Below are 21,480 nucleotides of genomic sequence, written 5' to 3' on the forward strand. Positions count from 1 at the left end.
CATGATACTACATATAGTGGATGGTGACTCCCAAGAAAGATATGAACCAAATAATTGTCCGAGTTGACATTGCGCTTGGGTCCCACCCAGGCGTAATGTGTTCAATTCCTCGGCTGGCTAAGTCCTCCATCACAACACAAGCAACATTTTCAGCTTACTGTGGTGGTAGTAGGAGATTTTCAAATATTGTCAGGTTATTCGTAACCCGGGAATGTTTGTCTTTATTTAAAAAAAAAAAAAAAAAATTATTCGTGGTAAAATTAGGCGCATGTGATTAACGAAGAAAGGGTATAAGGAGAATGTATGCTAGAAGAAGTTGGGGACTCCTGAGGAAGACATGACGCCAAACGCTTAAAAAGTAAACTTTTTCAATTCTTTACAATAATATTATTTCCACCTCAAAACTTCACTCCAAACCGTGCATAACCCAGGGTACAAAACAACTAGCGGTTAAATAAAAAAACTAGATTCTTATAGTGAGCAGCAAATCTATAATGAAAGATGAATGCGAGTAATTCTAACATACTTACAAGTAAGTGTTAAGTTAAACCGAAATACTTCAAGTGACTATTAAGTAATACCGACATACTTACAAGTACATAATTGTTAAGTTATACCAACATACTTACAAGTAACTGTTACGATAAATTTTTTAAATTTCAGGGAAGCAGAAGTTTTCACAAATACAAGAAAGTTTATAAAAATAATTATGTTTTATTATTTGTGGGAAAACTTATGTTATTTTTTAAGCTCATAATATATTATATCAAACCATAAAGTGATGCTTTCTAAGAAACATAACAAAAAATAGTTTAGTATGCAGATCATTTATAAAAATATTCATTTGTTCAAAATCATAAATCTCCGATAGTTCTTCACCGATTGCTTTGAAATCTTAACACAATGTCGCATTCGAATACATATTTGTTTTTATACACCTATATTATACAGATGTCGCCTGTGACAGGTAAAAACATGTTTTTTTTTAAAACAGCGCCATCTGATGGACACACTATTTTTTTTTAAGCATTGCCATCTGTTGGACATAAAAGCAACATGTGCTAATGTTTCTCAATCTGCACAGACAGACTGAGCCACAGCAACGCGTGACGGGGTAAAGCTAGTAAATAATAGATTTCAAGTTTTATCCAGATTAATAAAAAATATATTATAAGAAAAATGATTAGGCATTGCAATGAATCCTTGTCCCATCATTATACCGTTAATTATTTTATTAATCACTATTGTAGACTTGTAGAACAAGTCAACTGTATTTATGTGACAATATCTAATACACATAAAAAAAAGAATCAATGACCTGGTTCTATGAGGAAAACTCTCACATTTAAAACATGAAAGAATTTTTCCCTATCGATATCTGCAAGCTCGGGGCAAAAGAAGGAAAGAATTTTTCAAATCTTTTTTTATTTCTTCAGTTCTCCAGTGAAATTCAGATATGTATAAAGCTTTACCACTCTGTCCAAAATTTTTAACTTGAAGCTTACTACAAAAAGATAGATTGAAGACCAGATAAAGATAGATTAAAGACCAGATAAAGATAGATTCAAGACCAGATAAAGATAGATTCAAGACCAGATAAAGATAGATTCAAGACCAGATAAAGATAGATTCAAGACCAGATAAAGATAGATTTCAAGACCAGTTGTAAGAAAACCAGTAAAAACAGACGAGCAACCCGTAGTCCGCATGCAGCCCACAAGCCCATTTCGAACGGCCCCCACAGGCTAAATAAAATATCTATATTTAAAGGTTTCTGCTATGTTTTGTAAAAGGATTTAGCAAAAAAAATTAGTCTGTCTTCAAAGTTTTGAATGCAATTTAAAGGTTTCCATTTCATAAAAATCCAAAATTTCTTTTGGTTAAAATTTCGTTCAACTTTCCAAACGATAAGATCAACAGCATTTGTAATAGGTTTAACCTTGCACCTAGCTATAATTGATATTTTGCATGGGTTCCATTTTATAAGGGTACTCCTTAGTATACGTGTAAGTAGCAACAAAAAAGAATTGTGATATTAGCAATCGTTAGGATTTCTGGGTATCTATTTACGATCAAATATTTCACACTTTTAAAATCTATATTACAAATACGAAAGGGTTTCACGACAAAATTTTGTCATTATAAAAATCACAAATATTAGTTTAGCCTTCGTGATATCAAATTTGCGCGCTTGCAGCGCTTTGTATGAGGGTTCTATGATTGTTTCATTAAAAAGTAACTGTTTTATAAACTGCAAATCAGTGAGTTTACAAAACTCATTTCGGGAAAGACAACATTATATTAAAGACAAGACAAGACAAAATAAAATAAGAATGCAAAATGATTATATAGACAAGGAAAACTCTAAAATATCTGTAAAATTTATAAAAGAAAATAAAAAAAGTAGTGAAAACAATAACTTTACTGTATTCATAGAAGTAGATGGAAAAACACACTCAAAAATGTTAGAGGAAGCGAAGATAAATATTGGATGGAATAGATGTGCTGTCTTCGATCATCTCTCAGTTCTGAGATGTTTCAATTGCAACGGATACAGACATAAAGCAGGCGTTTGTAAAAATAAAAAATCATGCGGAAGATGCTCAAATGAACATGATACGTCAGACTGTCAGGAAAATATTGACAAAATCAAATGTGTAAATTGCAAACTGACAAATGAAAAACTTTCATTAAATTTGAATGATAATCACGATTCTGAAGTATCATTTATTGGGTATTCGACTGTAAGATGCAATTCATTTAGTCGGCATACGGGAGGAGTTCTAATGATTATTAAAAATAGTATATCTTTTAAAATAATATCAAATGAAGTGTTTGATGAAAAAAATTCATGGATACTGGCAGTACAAATAAGAAAAAACTTTATTAAAGGAACATACGCTGTATTATATCACTCACCAAACCAAAGCCATTCAAAATTCTTAGATTTTTTCGAAAGTTGGTGTAGTAAAAACATGAAAAATCAAGATATGTTTTATGTAACCGGTGACTTTAACATTGACATGAAAGTCAAGAATACCTTCAGTAATAGACTTCAGAGTTTAGTGAATTATCTAGGAATGAAACAACTTGTGACCAAACCAACTAGAATCTCAAATACATCAGCAAGCATTATTGATTTAGTCATAACAAATCATTTTTACTTGAATGTTAATGTTATGGATACTCCAAAAATATCTGACCACGAAAACATATTAACAATATTTGAAACGACCACAAGTCCGAAGCCACAGGGAATACGAAATATAACGTATAGAAAAAAAAATAACTATAATAAGGATACATTGTGTACAGCATTACAAAACAAAAAATGGATCTGCGATACCCAAGGAAATTTAGACGGAAAAGCCGATGAACTAGTAGGACATCTGAAAACAGTAGTAAATGAGCTAATGCCTTTAACTAATATTATATTAAAAGATACAAATAAATGGTATACGAAATCCCTACATATTCTACAAAAACAAAGGGATACAGTCTATAAATCCTGTAAAATACAATTCACTGAAGAAAGGTGGGAAACTTATAAGAAACTTAGAAACATGTACAGTACAGAAATAAAACATACCAAAAATTCGTATATCAGGCAAAAAATAATTACCTCTCAAAGTGACTCAAGAAAAATGTGGACTACACTTAAAGAAATTATAAGCGGCAAACAGAGGGAAAACATTAAGGAAGTTCGGTTTCCAGATGGAGTTGAAGATGATACACTTAAAATAGCCCAAAAATTTAACACAAATTTTGTACTTAGTGTCGAAAACATAAATAATAGTATTCCATTAGTCGCAGATACCTCTTCTCAATCATCGGAAAAAAGAGAGAATAAAAATATTTTCAGGTTTAATAAAATTGACAATGAGTATTTAATGAAAATCATTAAAACAATGAAACCAAAATCATCGCCGGATGGAATTACTATAAGCATAATCAAAGATGCACTGCCAGCTATAGGAGACAGATTAGTTGCACTAATAAATGAATCTCTGACTAAGGGAATTTTTCCGCAGTCATGGAAAACCTCCATAATAACACCAGTGCCCAAAATAATAAATGCTAAAAATTTCGAAGACTTCAGACCAATAAATGGATTGCCTAAATATGAACAATTACTAGAATGCATTGTGAAAGAACAGATGAGTAAATTTATAGAAAAAAATAACATCCTAGTAAAAGAACAATCTGGGTTTAGAAATAAATATTCCTGTGAAACATCAATAAATTATGTGATAAATGAATGGAAAACAGCTATGGATCAGAAGAAAATCACAATAGCAGTGTTCTTGGATTTTAGACGTGCTTTTGAAACGATAGACAGAGAAAGACTAATAATGAAATTGAAGGACATAGGAATCCGTGCTAATGAATTGCAGTGGTTTATTGATTACTTAAAAAATAGAAAACAAAAAACCAAAATTGGAGATACTATCTCTGAAGAACAAGAAATCAACATTGGAGTTCCTCAAGGATCTGTTTTGGGACCGCTCCTATTTATTTTATATATTAATGATATAGTGAAGTGCTTAAAGTACTGTTCCATCAAACTTTTTGCAGATGACACACTTTTATATATTATAGCAAATAATATTGAAGATGCGTTGTCAAAAATACAAAATGAACTTAATGAATTATCTAAGTGGTTAAACATAAATAAATTGAAATTAAATGTAACTAAAAGTAAATTTATGGTATTAGGGAAAAAACTAAACGTACATACTGTCCTAAATATAGACAATCAAAATATGGAAGAAGTAAAAGAAATTAAATACCTGGGAATCATAATAGATAACAAGTTAAAATTTAACACTAACTTTGAAATTTTAAATAAAAAAATGGCGAAAAAGGTTAATTTCTTAAGTAGGATAAAAGGAAAATTGGACATTAAAACAAGGATATTGGTCTACAATACCACTGTAGCATCCCATCTAAATTATTGTACAAGTGTAATATTTCTAAGTAGCAAAACCCAAATTAAGAGAATGGAAGTAATCCAGAACAGAGGCATGAGGTCAATACTGTGTTGTAGCAGGTACACCAGAATAAAAACCATGCAACGTCAACTCAATATTTTAAGTGTGTGGCAACGATTAGTTTATAATACCTTAGTGTTTATTTATAAGCTAAAAAATAAAATGTTACCTGACTATATGTCAAAGAATGTTAGAATTAATAGTGCAGTTCATTTATATCCTACGAGAAACTGCAACGATTTTAGGCTTCCTAAAACACACTTATCAGAAACACAAAACAATATTTATTATAAAGGTTTTAAAATGTTCAATGAACTCCCGGTAATTGTTAAGGAAGCTAAAAGTCTTGCAGTTTTTCGTGGATTATGTCTCAATGTTGTGAAATCTAAATTTTAGTATGTAAGAAGTAAATAATATTGTAGTAGTCATAGTAAATAATATATTAGGTATAAGATGTAAACTCTTATAACTAAATAAAATATACATTAAAAAAAAAAAAAGACAACATATTATATACATTAAAACAAATAAACGCAGAAGTTATTTTGGAGTTCCAAAAAAGGAATGTGTCAGTCATTAATAAAACTGATGAGGAAATAGCTTTTGCCAATGTTTTTTTGTTCGTTGCCGGAAGTTTTAGATTACTCGGTAATGCGTTATATTGCTTATGTGCAATGTGTGAGGAGTTAATTCCAAATGTATTTGTGTAAGTAGATGACGATAAGTGTATTTGATTTTGTGATTGTGTTTTGTGCTAATTAAAATGGATAAATTGGCCATCCGGCTAAAAATATTGATCATCACTGCTCTGGATCAGTCTTTCTCAAAGTGGGCGATAACACCCCCTTGCAGGCGCTGGAGGCTTTCAGGGGAGCAGTAGAAGGCTCAAAGAAAATTTGGAGTCATTAAGGAAATCTAGGGGGGCGACGGCAGACAAATTCTATCTATAAAAATTCGACGGAATCTAGCTGAATTAATTAATAATAGTTTGTTTTACTTCTTTATAACAAAACTGGGTATTCGCCAATTTGTTAGTTAGTTTTTAAATTAAGTAAAACACAGCAGGATCATCCCGGTTAGAAGAACAAAATGTAGAACTAACAACAAACGAAAAATGAAATTCACGAATGGTTACCAAGAATTCAGGTTGCAGAAGCGAATTTTCTAACTGTTCCCTGAGTTAGTTCCATGAGTCGGTTGTTCAATGATTTCTGATAGCATTCCCATCGACGTATTTGTGTGAATCTGGATTTAGTGCTGTAGCAACGTTGCTAACTAAAAAGAGGAATCGGCTACAAGTTACTGAAAGCGGCGACTACGGCTGTTTTTAGGTGAATTTGAGCCTGATATTAACAAACTCGTCGAAATGCATCAGATTCATCCTTCACACTAGGTAATTTTTTTTATTCAAAGCCTTTTTTTAAGAGGATCGGCTGCGCAGCCTTTTTCATACAAAACTTAAATTTGGTTTCGAGGCCAAAATACTTGACCAAACTAAATTATAATTTTTAATCAAAAGTATTGCTAATATCTAGTACAGATATGTGCTGCTGTGACTTTATTTTGTCGATGTTCAGGCGTAAATATTTAAATGTTTTCCGATCATTTTATAAATAACTTATTTGCCACATTACACAATAAAACCATAACCGAAAATGGGTTCGTAAGTAGGAAATTTTCAACTTTAAAGCAGTTTCATAGTCTTATAATTTTTTTTTTTATGGGCTCATAAAAAGACTTATGTAAAAAATACTCCATTATTTCAAAGGCCAAGATGTATTATACTCGCGGTATTTATTTAAAGCATCTGAAACATTTCTAGGCGACCAAATTTTCTAACCGAAAACACATGATTTTGCATTGCTACGTAGTGCCTCGCCTTAAAAGGGCTTTTACGATTTACAGTTACTGTTAATGCTTTGGAACAGAACTGACAAGCTTTTTGTTTTATTCATTTAGCATTATTATCGGTGCATTGATTTGCATAGCCTGACATCACTAAAAATGTCTTTGAAAGGTGAAGAATGATTAAACTTATTATTCACAGTGCAGTGCTTCTGTGTAATTCTGTGGTCAGCATAAATCAAATGAATTGATAAGGATCGGCGGTTAGCCCTTTGTGGCGGTTTTATAAGGACAAAAGATTTATTAAATAATTTATAAAATCTATTGATTTTAGGTGTGGAGATTACAGTAAGTATTTGAATAAAACACAATACGCTAATCTCAACCTGCGGTTTTGCAAATCTACGGTCGAGAGATAGCAAAAACTAATTGAACAATGTGTAATTTTTTAATTCAATTCAATTTATTATTTTTAAAACATTGCAAAATTTTCTTTTTAGTGCGTTTTTAAATTTATTTGTAAAGAATAAATATAGACAGTTGGTATATCAACTACACTAGTAGTAAAGAGATTACATTTTAAAGGCAGCTTCATTGATGCTAAAAATGTCCATATCCGAATTGATTCCGTTCAACAGCAAGATTGCTCTCCCCATTGACAAGTTAGTCCTGCTGGCTGGGAGATAGAACAGTCTATGCTGTCGGTGACGGATATAACCATCGGGAACAGTTTTCAAACCAATCAGTCTGAAGAAATGTCTGACCCATAGATGGTTAAATTCCGAGCATACCCAAATTAAAAATTCGGTAGGATACAGGCACAGGTAATAAACATATTCCCTCATGTAGAGAAATCTTAAAAATTTCTTCTGAACTATCTCCAACATGAGGCAATACTTTACCTGGTGTGGTCTCCATAAGTAAGGAATTGAATAAAACTATGAGTACCCGGGTATCTGTAAAATTCCTTGCAGAGCACAGAACAAAGCCTAGCATTCTCAATGAAGTCCTTCAAGCTATCTCAATATGAGCATGAAATGTCAGCCTATTATGAAACATGACTCCAAGATCCTTCATGATGGCGACACGTATTAAACTCCAGGCGTCCATTTTATACCAGTAATATCATGTATGACCCAATTAAATGAAAATGAATAACTAAATTAAACATTTAGGACGGGTTGTTTCACAGAATTTGAACAATTCATCAAATTTCAAAGTTGATTTTCAAGTTTTGTGAAGGTTCTAAATACACTATAAATATTTCAATTAGCGTGAAGGAGTCAATGATAAAATTATTTCCACAAATAGTTTTAATGTAAATTTTCCTTATTCTGCTTTCATAAACAACTATAATATAATATTCTGTTATATTACATGTTCAAACACGAAGTTGGTATACAGTGTGAATTAGTAACTGTTTATATAATATACTGGTGTATCAGCACGTACACAAAAGATTTTTACCAACAGTTCCTGAGCATTTTAGGAGTAAAAACTGTAGATGTTATTTTGCTGTCTGATGATTTTTATTTTTTTTTTTATTTTTTTTTATATTAACTCCACACAGGAGGCCCTGAAGAAAATAATTTCCCTCAGGGCCTATGTCATATTTGGGGGTGCTGTGTGGAGGAAATTTTTGTGGAGAGGAAGGAGTGAACATGGGTCTTGAAGAGTCCCAAGTTGTAGGAGGGAGGAAACACAGAGGCCGGCAGTTCATTCCACAGCCGAGCTGTTGAATTTAAGAACAAATCGTAGAAGCGACCCGTTCTCATGTGACAAATGTCAACCGTGTACAAATGTTGGACGCGCGTTTGGCATTTATCCCAACTACGCACCGGTGCCGAAGGGATCAATGACGCTAGTTCCTCAGAGCATCTTCCATTGTAATACCGATAGAACAAGGACAGCATACCTACCTGACGCCTGTGCTCTAAAGATTGCAGTCCGTTTGTTAAGATTGGGGAATCTATCAAACGGACCGTCCGTTTCTGCACAGAGTCAAGGGTTTTTTTCAGGTATTTAGGGGCTCCGGACCAGAGATGGCTGCCAAATTCGACAGTAGGGCGCACTTGCGATTTGTACAGGGTCAGCAGTTGTGTACTATTAAAGTATCTGCGGGCCCTGTACAGTACGCCCAGCTTCTGAGAGGCCAACTTTACTCTGGCTTCGATGGAGCCCCCGTACCTGAGCTGGTCACTTATAGTTACACCAAGCATATCAATGGAAGGCCTGTTCGGAAGATTGCTTCCGTTGAAGGAGACTAGATTATCATTTGGATCCCTTTTAGACGTAATCAGACAGGATTGGGTCTTTGAAACATTAAAATATTTACAATTAATTAAGCACACGTCGCCATTGGGTAAACTTAGCGCAGCATGTGATAAGCACTCCATCTCATTTTAGCAGCACTGCACAGACGAGACAGAACATATATCATTATCTATTGCAAGTGTGATCCGTTGCGACGTGTGGCTCTGTGATCAGTGGTGACTTGTGATTATTAGACAGCAAAATGATATCAACATTTTGTACTAATTTTATAAATTTGCTCAGGAATCACTTGCTAAAATCTTTTGGGTATGTGCTTATACCCCCTGTACATTATTTCCTTAAAGCAATCGGCAATCAGGGCACCCAGAATGAGACTGCCTATTTTGTTATTAGAAAAAAACTATGTATATAAATATATTCATATAATAATCTATACACTTTGACAGAAATTGAACCCGTAACCTTGATAACTGAGGTCAAGCACGCAAACCACTTCAATAAAATCCTTATGACTTTGGAGACTATCTAGTCTGAAGATGCCAGTACAAGTTACAACTAGTCACAACCAAAAATGTTTGGTTATATCAGTAAATGAATGGGGATAAATTTAAAAGATATTATTAATTTCTTCGGTCAGTGGCAATGGCGTTCATACATATATTATTTCTGTACTTAAAACGTTACATGGCTTTCAAATAATGAAAGGATGTCAAAGACTATCAGGTATAGATATATATAAGATATAGGAATCAATAAATAAATATATGAATGTGACCTACATAAGTACTGGAGAAGATTAAGTATGGCAAGTTTTCTCATTAATAAATCATTCTGATAGTGCTACATAAGACTAGGATGGGCCATGTACAGAGTTTTCCAATAAGAGGTGTTATTTTGAATAGCCCGCTATTTCGGTAGATGTTACTTTCGAAGCTGTCATTTTTTGACATTTGACAAGTAAAAACTACGCCATTAATAAAAATGGAACGATACACGCTTCAACAACGCATTGAAATTATTAAAATTCACTTGAGTGAATCAAATGCAAATCATCTTGAGTGATGAGGCCCATTTCCACCTCGGTGGCTTCGTCAACAAGCAAAATTGTCGCATCTGGGGCTCGGAAAACCCAAGAGTTATTGTTGAAAAGCCACTCTATCCTCAACGTGTGACTGTTTGGTGCGGTTTATTGTCCGGCGGAGTCATTGGACCTTACTTTTTCGAAAATGAGGCTGGAGCAACAGTTACGGTGAATGGATTGCGCTATCGAGAGATGATTAATGATTTTTCATGGCCGGAATTGGATGGTATTGATCTGGACAACGTTTACTTTCAACAAGACGGCGCTACGTGCCACACAAGCAACGAAACCATTGATCTTTTACAATTGAATATCAAAATAACACCTCTTATTGGAAAACCCTGTATATCAAAATAAATTCGAACACAAAACTAAAAATGCCATATTTTTGACAAATGCATCCTAACAATCGTGCATGGACCTTATGAAACAAAAACTTGGGCTTTTATGGAAGAAGTGATATGAGGAGAATGATGATAGGCACAAATGTACAAGACCAAATATATGGCCAGAGACCTAAACCACATCGTAGAAGTTGCAAAAATAATGCCACAACTAAAATAAGAATGGGCAGGCCACTCTTGCTTAACTAAAGACTAGAAGGAAAGAGGCCAAAGAAAGGTCAAAGTGTTTTTCCTAAGATAATTAAAATAGCGCCATCTATGTAAGGGCAGATTATGAATTCTTATACCCTTGTTTTTTGTGCAGGTTAAAGAGTGTCATTATCACAATGACTAATGTCTTACCTTATGTAGATTGGCCACCACGCGAACCACGTCGTAGAATATCATGATGGCCTCCCTCTCCGGCACCTTCTTGACCTTGGTGACGTAGTGCTGCAGGTTCACGAGGTCGCTGGTCTTCTCGCTGAAGTGGTGGGCACTCACGCAGTCCAGCACCAGAAACAAGCGCTGCTTCAGCTTGCCCGTGTAAATGTTGCCGGATGGAGAAATGGGATCAGCGACTTCTTCCAAAGCTTGGTCCTGTAAATAAATATATTATTAAAATCTAATATTTCTCTAATATCTAATATTTCCTATTGGGGATTTCTTAATTAAAACAATACATTTATTTAATCCCTAGGGGCCTTGCAGTGTTGAAGAATCGTGCCCACGCACGCTATGAAGCACTGCAATTGCAGTGTCAACCTTATGCATTAATTTTGACTTTGGATATTACTTCTACTGGTCGCATTTTCAAGTATATTTACAAGGTAGTTCTAACCAACTTTACAAGTGTACAAAAATGTAGTTTTATTTGTTGAAGTTTCTTGGGCCTAGAGAATGTTTTCATATTGGTGGGTTCAATGACATGACATATAAACACTTTTTTTTAATTATTGCAATGGATATTCCAACAGAAACCTTTAATTTGTAAGATAAACTTAATAATGACAAATAAAATCCTTCGGGTACCTGCTGTTACACCCTATATACAGGATGTATCAGCACGTACCCGACAAACTTTAACCAGCTATTCCTTAGCACATTATTTGGAGTAAAAAATGTTATGAGCACTTTGCTGTCCGGTAACATTTTTTTTTAATAAAAAATTTACTATTCATATTTTCACCACATGTCACCAATGTTTTATCCTTTGTCAAAGTTTGAAAACCCGTCTGGCAATATTTTGTTCGAGTTTCGTTGAATAATGTACGTACGTACCTACGTTGGCGCGCTTTTACAATCACAACGAAATGGCACAGCACCATTCGTCTCATTTTTAACTATTATTATTTAATGTGTACGAAAGAGCGAGGACACTTTTTGACGCACTTGCTAATAACAGCCGTTGAACGCGAGAAACAATGCAAATGACAGTGACGGAATGTGGATTTTTTATTTATTTTTTGTTTTTAATGGAAAAAAAATGTTACCGGACAGCAAAGCGCCCATAACATTTTTTACTCCAAATGTGCTGAGGAATAGCTGGTTAAAGTTTGTCGGGTACTTGCCGATACACCCTGTATATTAAATTGTTACATTTTTTTAATAATAATAACTTGATAAACTTGCGAATAGTTTACAGTTTTGAAACAAAGCATTATTTAACAACTTAAAATAAACTTTCACCAAGTGACTTGTTAATCCATTATTTTAATAATATAAATTATACCCAGATATCAACTGAAGATTCAAATTCAAAAGAAAAACAACATCGAAAAAAAATCCACAAAAACCAATTTATTTTGTTGAAAAACCAAGATTGCTTTAAATCGGTGACTGGGTATGTCATCAAAATATAATAATGAAACAAAAACTAGGTTGTTTTTCTTTCATCACTTTTCATGACTCTATATCACTTTTTGGAGGTGTTGAATTTTCATTTTGATGATATCATCAATATCATGTAACCCTTTAAATCATGTTACATCGTGATACAAAGCGTACTAACTTATTACTATAGAAGTATAATAATCTTTGTTTAGTAGTGTCATTCACCTCATGTATATAAAATTATATTATGTGGTAAAGACAATAACTAAATAAAATGTAAAGATGTACACACTGAAAATCAACAACAGATGATAATCAATTGAAGTATGTTATCTATATCTCCTTGCATGAAAACGTCTGTGTACTGGACAGCAGATGGATATACCTAAATAATTATTAAATAATCAAGAAAATGAATATATGTCTGATGTCACACATTTTACGATGCCGACTCCTTTGAGGCTTGTCTCGTACGATGATAAGATTTATAATCACTGCATACGTGTTATATCGCCAGTTCAAGGATGAATTACTAGCACGACAAACCGTGGGACCTTAGTAATTAATTCGGCGCTGTGACGCTTATCATATTTCTGTTTAGATTTAAGAATAATTGCTCCACATTAACACGTGTAGAAATTGTTGAATTCGAACCCAATAAATACGCAAACGACTGGCCCAACCAGTCAGTTGTCCGACGACTTTCGCAAGTTGTGTTTCTTTGCAAATCCTTACCCAAGGTACCCCCAGAGGAAACCGGCATTTACAGTCAATGTCACTGGCGTAGGTGTCCAGTAGTCTGTTTACATAAGACCTTTCGACCATTGGCGTCAGACATGCCAATGAAATTGACTATCTGGTCAAGATCAATTTGGGAGGCGGGTTTGGGTAACGCCGCTCTGGGAAACATTTATTGGATAACCAACACCTCTACCATAGTTCACTCCATGTTTGGTGATATAGCAGGGGTGGCCGGGTTCATTGGGTGAGGTGTTTTCAGGATGTATCTGCTCGCTAGCTGCGTGGGTGCCAAATCGGGAGAGGCTGATTTGAGGAGACCCTTTGACCTCTCCAACTGGCCTCTTGACCCATCGCCTTGAGTCACATTGGGAGGGATATATTTATGCGTCATTCCTGCACACACTGATCCCTAGGTTCCTACCCACCCCTAATACATTTTTCTTCCCAGAACTTCCTCTCCTTAAAAAGACCCTCCACACAGCATCCCCAAAGATGACATAGGCCCCCTGAGGGAAATTATTTTCCTCAGGGCCTCCTGTGTGGGGTTAGTGTAAAAAAGGGAAAGAATTTCAACAATTATTGGTTTTTAACAATTTCATCAGAAGTAAGGGAAAATTGAGCTAACTTTTACCACACGGAAACGCCCACAACACATTTCTGTTAGTTTATCTCTTCGATGAATGTACTTTAACCCCTCAGGCCTCTGGCATATTGACTGTGATATTTCTTAAAGACGCTGTCAGAAAGTCGGAGAATTTGTGTGTATTTCCACGTCACCATAAAATCCAAATATACGGAAAATTTCAGAAATCATCCGAAAACTAAAAACTGTTTTTGAAAGGCGATGAAATACGCTTTCAAATTTTATTATTAGAAATAAACGTATCATTTTAGATATATAAAAAATTTTAATGCAAACATACAAAAAAAAATGGCTCACGTTACATATTTCGTCTAAACACTGAACTAAAACACATATTTTATTAGACAAATATATTACAAACATTACTGTCGGTTCATTTTTGGTAAAGGTGTACATTTCAATTATTTTGTGGTTAACTTCTAGATATATGAGCGTGAATATAGAGCGTCGTGTTTTTTCTTTAGAACACTGTTTAAATCATATTTCTCACCATGACAGTAAAGGAGGCAACGATTTCTTTTAGACCATTCGAGTTGTTTCCAAAAACAAATTGACTCATCTCATAATAGCTGTTTGTTCCCAAAACCGAACAAATTGACTCATCGCATAATAGCTGTTTGTTCCCAAAACCGAACAAATTGACTCATCGCATAATAGCTGCTTGTTCCCAAAACCGAACAAATTGACTCATCGCATAATAGCTGTTTGTTCCCAAAACAGAACAAATTGACTCATCGCATAATAGGTGTTTGTTCCCAAAACCGAACAAATTAACTCATCCCATAATAGCTGTTTGTTCCCAAAACCGAACAAATAAACTCATCCCATAATAGCTGTTTGTTCCCAAAACCGAACAAATTAACTCATCCCATAATAGCTGTCTGTTCCCAAAGCCGAACAATTTAGACTGAGGGGTTAAATGCAAAGGTAAAGGTGTACATTTCAATTATTTTGTGGTTAACTTCTAGATATATGAGCGTGAATATAGAGCGTCGTGTTTTTTCTTTAGAACACTGTTTAAATCATATTTCTCACCATGACAGTAAAGGAGGCAACGATTTCTTTTAGACCATTCGAGTTGTTTCCAAAAACAAATTGACTCATCTCATAATAGCTGTTTGTTCCCAAAACCGAACAAATTGACTCATCGCATAATAGCTGTTTGTTCCCAAAACCGAACAAATTGACTCATCGCATAATAGCTGTTTGTTCCCAAAACCGAACAAATTGACTCATCGCATAATAGCTGTTTGTTCCCAAAACCGAACAAATTGACTCATCGCATAATAGCTGTTTGTTCCCAAAACCGAACAAATTGACTCATCGCATAATAGCTGCTTGTTCCCAAAACCGAACAAATTGACTCATCGCATAATAGCTGTTTGTTCCCAAAACAGAACAAATTGACTCATCGCATAATAGCTGTTTGTTCCCAAAACAGAACAAATTGACTCATCCCATAATAGCTGTCTGTTCCCAAAGCCGAACAATTTAGACTGAGGGGTTAAATGCATTTTGCCAATTTGGGTTTTATTTACCTTAATATAATTTTAGGAAGAGATAAATTTTAAGTTTATGTCCGAATTATTAATATCTTCCAAATGAGATGCGTAGTCAAAAGAAGTTATTTAAAACAAATTTATAAATTTTTAAATGTCAAAACAGGAAAAGTTTTTTTTAATTCAAACTGGAAATGATGAATGAAAAAAGACCTTTCTAATAACGGCTAAGATTGAGAATAAAAATAGCTTTTTCCTTATGTTGCCACCTTACCAATACATACATGCAAAACACTGCATTTATAAATACTTTAACCCAGTGAGAACCAGGGGGTTAGTCAAAGTCAGCTGGCATTAATCATAAAACATCTCATTCAAATAATTAATATCAGTTTAACCAATCTCTTTAGATTTAACCATTTCAGACACGTAATAATGAGCATATTTTTTATTTACTACTAGCTGAAGTCAACGACGTTCCCCGGGCTTTTTGCAGTTTTTATTTTTTTTATTTCACATAAACCTTCCTCTCGTTTGAAGGTCAAGTGTGCAAAATTTCATCAATCTCGGAATAAAACTGAAAATTTGTATAAAAATCAAACAAAAGCCGCCCGCCCTCAAGACAATCCTTTAAACAAATACATTTTGATGTTACTAACGGCTTTAAGTGGTTTTTATCCAGTATAATTACAATAGAGTGCAAAAATAATTATTTTAAATATTTATGTAGTAAACAAATATGTATACAGGGTGTATCAGGTCCGACCCAACAGACTTTAATCCCTTAATTACTTTGTGACATTTTTTTTCAATTAAAACCAATAATCTTCATTTTGTTGTTTCACATGTCGCCACTACAAGAACCTAATGCCAGCACATTTGTACCATGTGATAAGCACCGTCCCAAAAAATAATGTGGTATCTTGCAAAAAAAAAAAAACTAAATATATCATAAAAGATTGTTCGTTATTTAATTGCATTGAGAAATTGCTGGTTGAGAGAGGGTTAAAATTCCATAATTTGGCAGTTATTTTATTATTATTTGAATCCTTAAAAAGATTAATGCTCTTTTTACGTCCAATGAGGAAATTTCAACTCTGAAATTAAGAATGATTCACATAATTCCAAGATTTAGTTTCACAAACCATTATTTTTTATTCATATTATTTTTTAACATTATGTGGTTTTCAGATGACCCAGATAATTAATTGCTTTTATGTTTTTAATCAGGAATATTTATTTTTTACAAGATCAGAGTGTAAGATAGAGATAAACCACAAATACGAATAGTATAAAAATTCCATTGTTATAAAGAAAGGTGGTTATGGTGATATGCTGGTGGGTATTGTGGTAGGTCATCCCGTTAACCGTAATCACGAGTTCAAATTAAGAAAGGGGACTTTCCACCACTTTCCAAGTATGCATGGGCACCCGCAGGAGGGGGCAAGGGGGGGCACTTGCCCCCCCCCTGGATTAATTGAAAATAGTCAAATAATGTTACTTTTATTTTAAATCACTTTTTGTTAACCACGAATTTACACGAGTTACATCCTTCGAAATTGTGCAAACTGAATCGTCAATAGTTTGAGGATACAATGTCTACTATTAATCAGGAACACCACATTGATAATTTTGAATCTGAAGCCTTGAGTTGGTTTAATTTTTGGAAAACGCGAGAATACAAAAGTAGCCAAGATTTCATCGACTTGTTTTCTTTTACAAAGTTTTATCCGAGTGTCAGGTATGCCTTACTAGTTTTGCTAACATTACCAGCAACAACATGCACGGAAGAGGGATCATTCAGCACATTACGTCGTGTAAAAACATGGCTTAGAACTACAATATTAGATTAACGTCTGTCTGGATTGTGCATGTTAAGCGTACAGAGACAAAGTGAACTGCAACAAAAAAGACTTTATGGACAAAATTGTAGATATGTTTGGTAGCGATAACAGAGGACTCTCGTTTTTGTTTAAAGAATAAATTTTATTTTAAATTTATGTTGTAATATTTTTTGTTATATGTAGTCGTATTTTGTGTTAATAAAAAATTTGTTGCTACAGTATGCCCTTCATTACTACAGTGTCCTGTCCGTTCGTTCACCGTACAAATACGCTACAGTAAATTAAAACATTACTTAAAAAAAAATTCTGCGGGCGCCCATGCAAGTATGCTAATCTTTGTAAGTGCTTGACACATATAATAAATCTAAAGACAGAACCAATGTGCTGATAATACTTAACACTGTGTTCCTATCTAAAGACACAAATATAGCTTCACCAGTTTCATAACCTGGCTACCCCCAAGTATCAAAACTCCTATCAGTCACTGAAATTTAGCTGAAATATGTCTCAGAACAAAGGTGGTTTAAGAGTAGTCATTCTCCCCGAAGGCATGATCATTGGTAGATTGGCCTCTTGGAAAATTAAAAAGCTAATACTGCCTAGCTCTGGTGAAGTTATCGAAAGTTATTGATGACGTTGGAAGTGGTTTCGTTGACTTAGGACCGGTTGTTTCGGAGAATTTGAACAATTCATCAAATTTCAACGTTAATTTGCGAGTTCTGTGAAAGTCCTATTCAAGTTTTGATATTATATCATTATAGGCTAGTTGCTTGACAGAACTGAAAGAATAACAGAACTAGAAAATATCTTTCACAGACCTCGCAAATTAATGTTGAAATTTGAAGAATTGTTCAAATTCTTCGAAACAACCTCTCCTTAGATATTCGGTACATGAAAAAGCTATTTAAAAACATTGTTATGATGCCAAAGATTAATCGTTCGATAGTTTTTGCACTGATTATATACAGATTTTTCATTTATAGTTAAGATTAATTTATGCCAAAATACATAAATACAAGGATAAATCAGCATTTTCAGAAGGCACTGCTGATTGGGATTTATAATTAAAATAATAATTTTAGATATCATTAAGCTAGTCTGATAGTTAAGGCTAGTTAGTGGAAGGAACACGATAAGAATATTTAAAAAAAAAAAAACAATTTCTCTCTCAAATCTTCCTCAATTAAATAAAAAAACTTCTTATTACATAATAAAATATGCATAATAACAAATTATGCTATCAACGGAAAAAAGGGGTTTCACATTTTCTGATATTTAATCATTTAACTATAGTGGGGTTTTCCTGAAACAGGCCTATCATTTAATTATTACAGCAAGATATGTTTAAAAATAAAATAAATATATATAATAATAAAAAACAAAGCAATCATTTTATAAACAAAACAAAAAATAACAATTATCTGTATCTTGAAAAGAATTTATGACGGTGTAAATAACTATCATCTCAATCCATAGGTTACAGTTCAAACATACTAGTGACGTGAATGATGCAAAAATACTACAATTATTGTGGAGAGAATAACAAATAATTATTAAATCTTTGTGCATAGTAATACATTATTTGTATATCATCACAGACATAGGAATTAATAGACGAGAAGATAACGGCGAGGGGTAAAATCAACTGTTGAAGAACGAAGGGGGTTAAGCTGACTGTGATTCGTCAATAAATCAATCTGACAGTAAATAGGCATCTCGCATTATAATATCACCATTTAGTTCTTAAAAGTAAAATCTGCTTTTGAATGAATAGACATTTTTACATGGGAGCGCAAATTACTCGCCACGTTATGAACTAATTTGCGAAGTCCAAATTCGGCAAAGTAAGGCAGCTTCTATTTTCAGAGTCGTAGTTAGTTTCAGAGTATTTAGTTAAGACACTTTTACAAATGTTTCATAATTTACTTACCCCAGTAAACAACGATGAGCACACTTGAGAATCGCTACATTGTGATGTGATAGTATATGTTTCTAAAACTGATCCATATAATACGGTGTGAATAAGCTTAAAATAAAGTAAAATAATGCTTACTTATGGAATGTAATACGACAATTGGGTTTATTCTCTTTTTCACATCTATTTTTACAAGTTTTCATATCACAAGTCAACATTTTGCCGTGTTATTTCGTAAAATGAACCGATGATGCCTCGACCATAGTTCGCACAAGAATGATGACGTCACGTTTTCAAATTTCACTTGAGGCCATACGCGAGCCCAGCCGGCTCCAATGGAACCAGTATGGGGAGTGGGGATAATACGCTTTTAATCACTTAGGGCAGGTCTACTAATATTCATATGTCTATGTATATCATCATCAATAACATAATAATAATAATGCAACACACAGTACATAATGCATTAGTTACTATTGCGTATTAGCATAAGGTGTGGAAATTACAAAAGTAAATAAATAACAATTAAATTGCGACTCCATGATTATGAATCAGCTGTTTCCATGACAACTCAGGACTGGCAATTCAACACACTTTTGAAAAGTGATATAGTCATTAAAAGTGATCTAATTAACTCACCATCACACTGTTTTTTGGCAGTGGTAGCCAGAGAGGACGGACCGCCAAACAACTCTGTCTTGACACACACTCCTTGCCTCATTCACATTAATACATCATCCCATACATAATTCTACCATTATTCCGACTCCAGTATCTGATTCACTTCATCGTGCCACGTCTTTCTCGAGCGTCGTACTCATTACGCTTACATCAGCCTTGCATTCACACATGCCTCAGGGATCTCATTCATAAACCAAACCTAACATAATCTAGTTTTTTCATTACTTTTCATGACTTTATATCACTTTTCAAGATAGTGTTGACATGACGTGTTGAATGCCACTGTCCTGAGTTGCACTGAGATTCCATATGGAATCAGCCATGATACAAGGACTTGCAATGACTTTTAATAACTATTCAGAAGAAACCTATTACTTTATTGAAATGACTTTAGCTCAGATGTTGGTACTATAAATTTAACCTTTTCAATGCAATCTGTCCAACCGGGGATCATCACATATGGGACAGATGCGTAGATCAGATTAAGAATCATAAAACCGCCATAGAAGATTATTTCGATCATCTCATATCTAAATCTAAGTAGCGTATTGTTAACTATTTTTAAATAAATCTGTTTGAATTTTGATTTTGTTTTCTTGAATGAATAAATTAATTAATGAATTTAACCCACTTCCCGACTAGTTGTTGATGGCAATGCATTCTATCAACTTTTGGTGGCACTCACGCACACACACTCATTTCTCTAAAATTGGATGACATTATAAAAAATTTACAGCAGTTAATATACTAAATAAATCTCAGTACCATCCGATCAGGATTTGGATTAAGTGATAGCGCGGTTCACTCATTTTAATCAGTCCCTGGGGAGGATGGTTCAATCCTCAGTGAAACGAAAATGCATGTAAAGAAATAAAAATTTACATAAAAAAGATATTTCTTTTTAAGTTTCAAAAGAAAATTTAAAAGTTCACAGCAGTTAATAGCCAGTCCCTGGGGAGGAAGATTCAATCCTCAGTCAAACCAAAAAAAAATTAAATTATCCTTTTTTAAATAATTCATTGGCCTGTTGAAGGTTGGAGCATAAAACAGAAAATATTAGTGGAACCTCAAGTTTTGACATCCTCAGCACGGGAGATCCCAGTGAGGATATCATTATATCTATGTGTTAATAAGAAAAGAAGACAATAAATCATTATTATTATTATTATTATTATTATTATTATTAGCCCAAATAATGCTGATTTAGTTTTTCATACATTTTTCGAAGCATTAAGGTCAAAATCTCATTGCAAATTATTCTAACAAGGATCATATTATAATTGCGTGGCTTGCATGTTCTCTAGAGACCATCAGCGTTCCACCGGTTAGTAAAAATAGATGTATTAACAATTTTAGGCATGTTCCAGCATCATTAAGTGCCCTTAAAAAGATATTTCACAAAAATAGTGCTTATTATCCAAATATTATTACAACATCCCAAAAAAACAAAACACCAAATTGAAAATTGTAATTATAATGTACACTTTAGTTTAACAATTAGCATAGTAAGGGATATAATTTAAAAGCAATAAATAAGTGTTCACCTACATTCAAATTCCGATAGCTCAAAATGTTAAAAAAGTACCCAGTACATCGTTGACCTACTGTGAAAAGTCCCCTCTCTTACAAATCACAAAATGATAATTTTAGTATTTATTGGAATTGAAATATTATTTTTTTCAATTATTAATACATACATTACCAATGGTTACATTTTAGCTGTCGTAATATAGGTAACACCTCTCAATAA

General features: G+C 33.6%; 1 protein-coding gene across 1 annotated transcript in view; it reads right to left on the reverse strand.

Annotated features, from left to right (window-relative positions):
* Positions 1 to 21,480, reverse strand: part of LOC149417173 (uncharacterized) — a 41,996-nt gene that overhangs the window by 18,671 nt on the left and 1,845 nt on the right. The window contains exon 2 of the mRNA XM_089639921.1: positions 10,938 to 11,174. Coding sequence (XP_089496047.1) covers positions 10,938 to 11,174 — 237 coding nt within the window. The remainder of the gene's footprint in view (positions 1 to 10,937; positions 11,175 to 21,480) is intronic.

The sequence above is a fragment of the Hesperophylax consimilis genome, chromosome 15, assembly GCF_061612785.1.
Source record: "Hesperophylax consimilis isolate HC1 chromosome 15, BYU_Hcon_1.0, whole genome shotgun sequence".
NCBI lineage: Eukaryota > Metazoa > Arthropoda > Insecta > Trichoptera > Limnephilidae > Hesperophylax > Hesperophylax consimilis.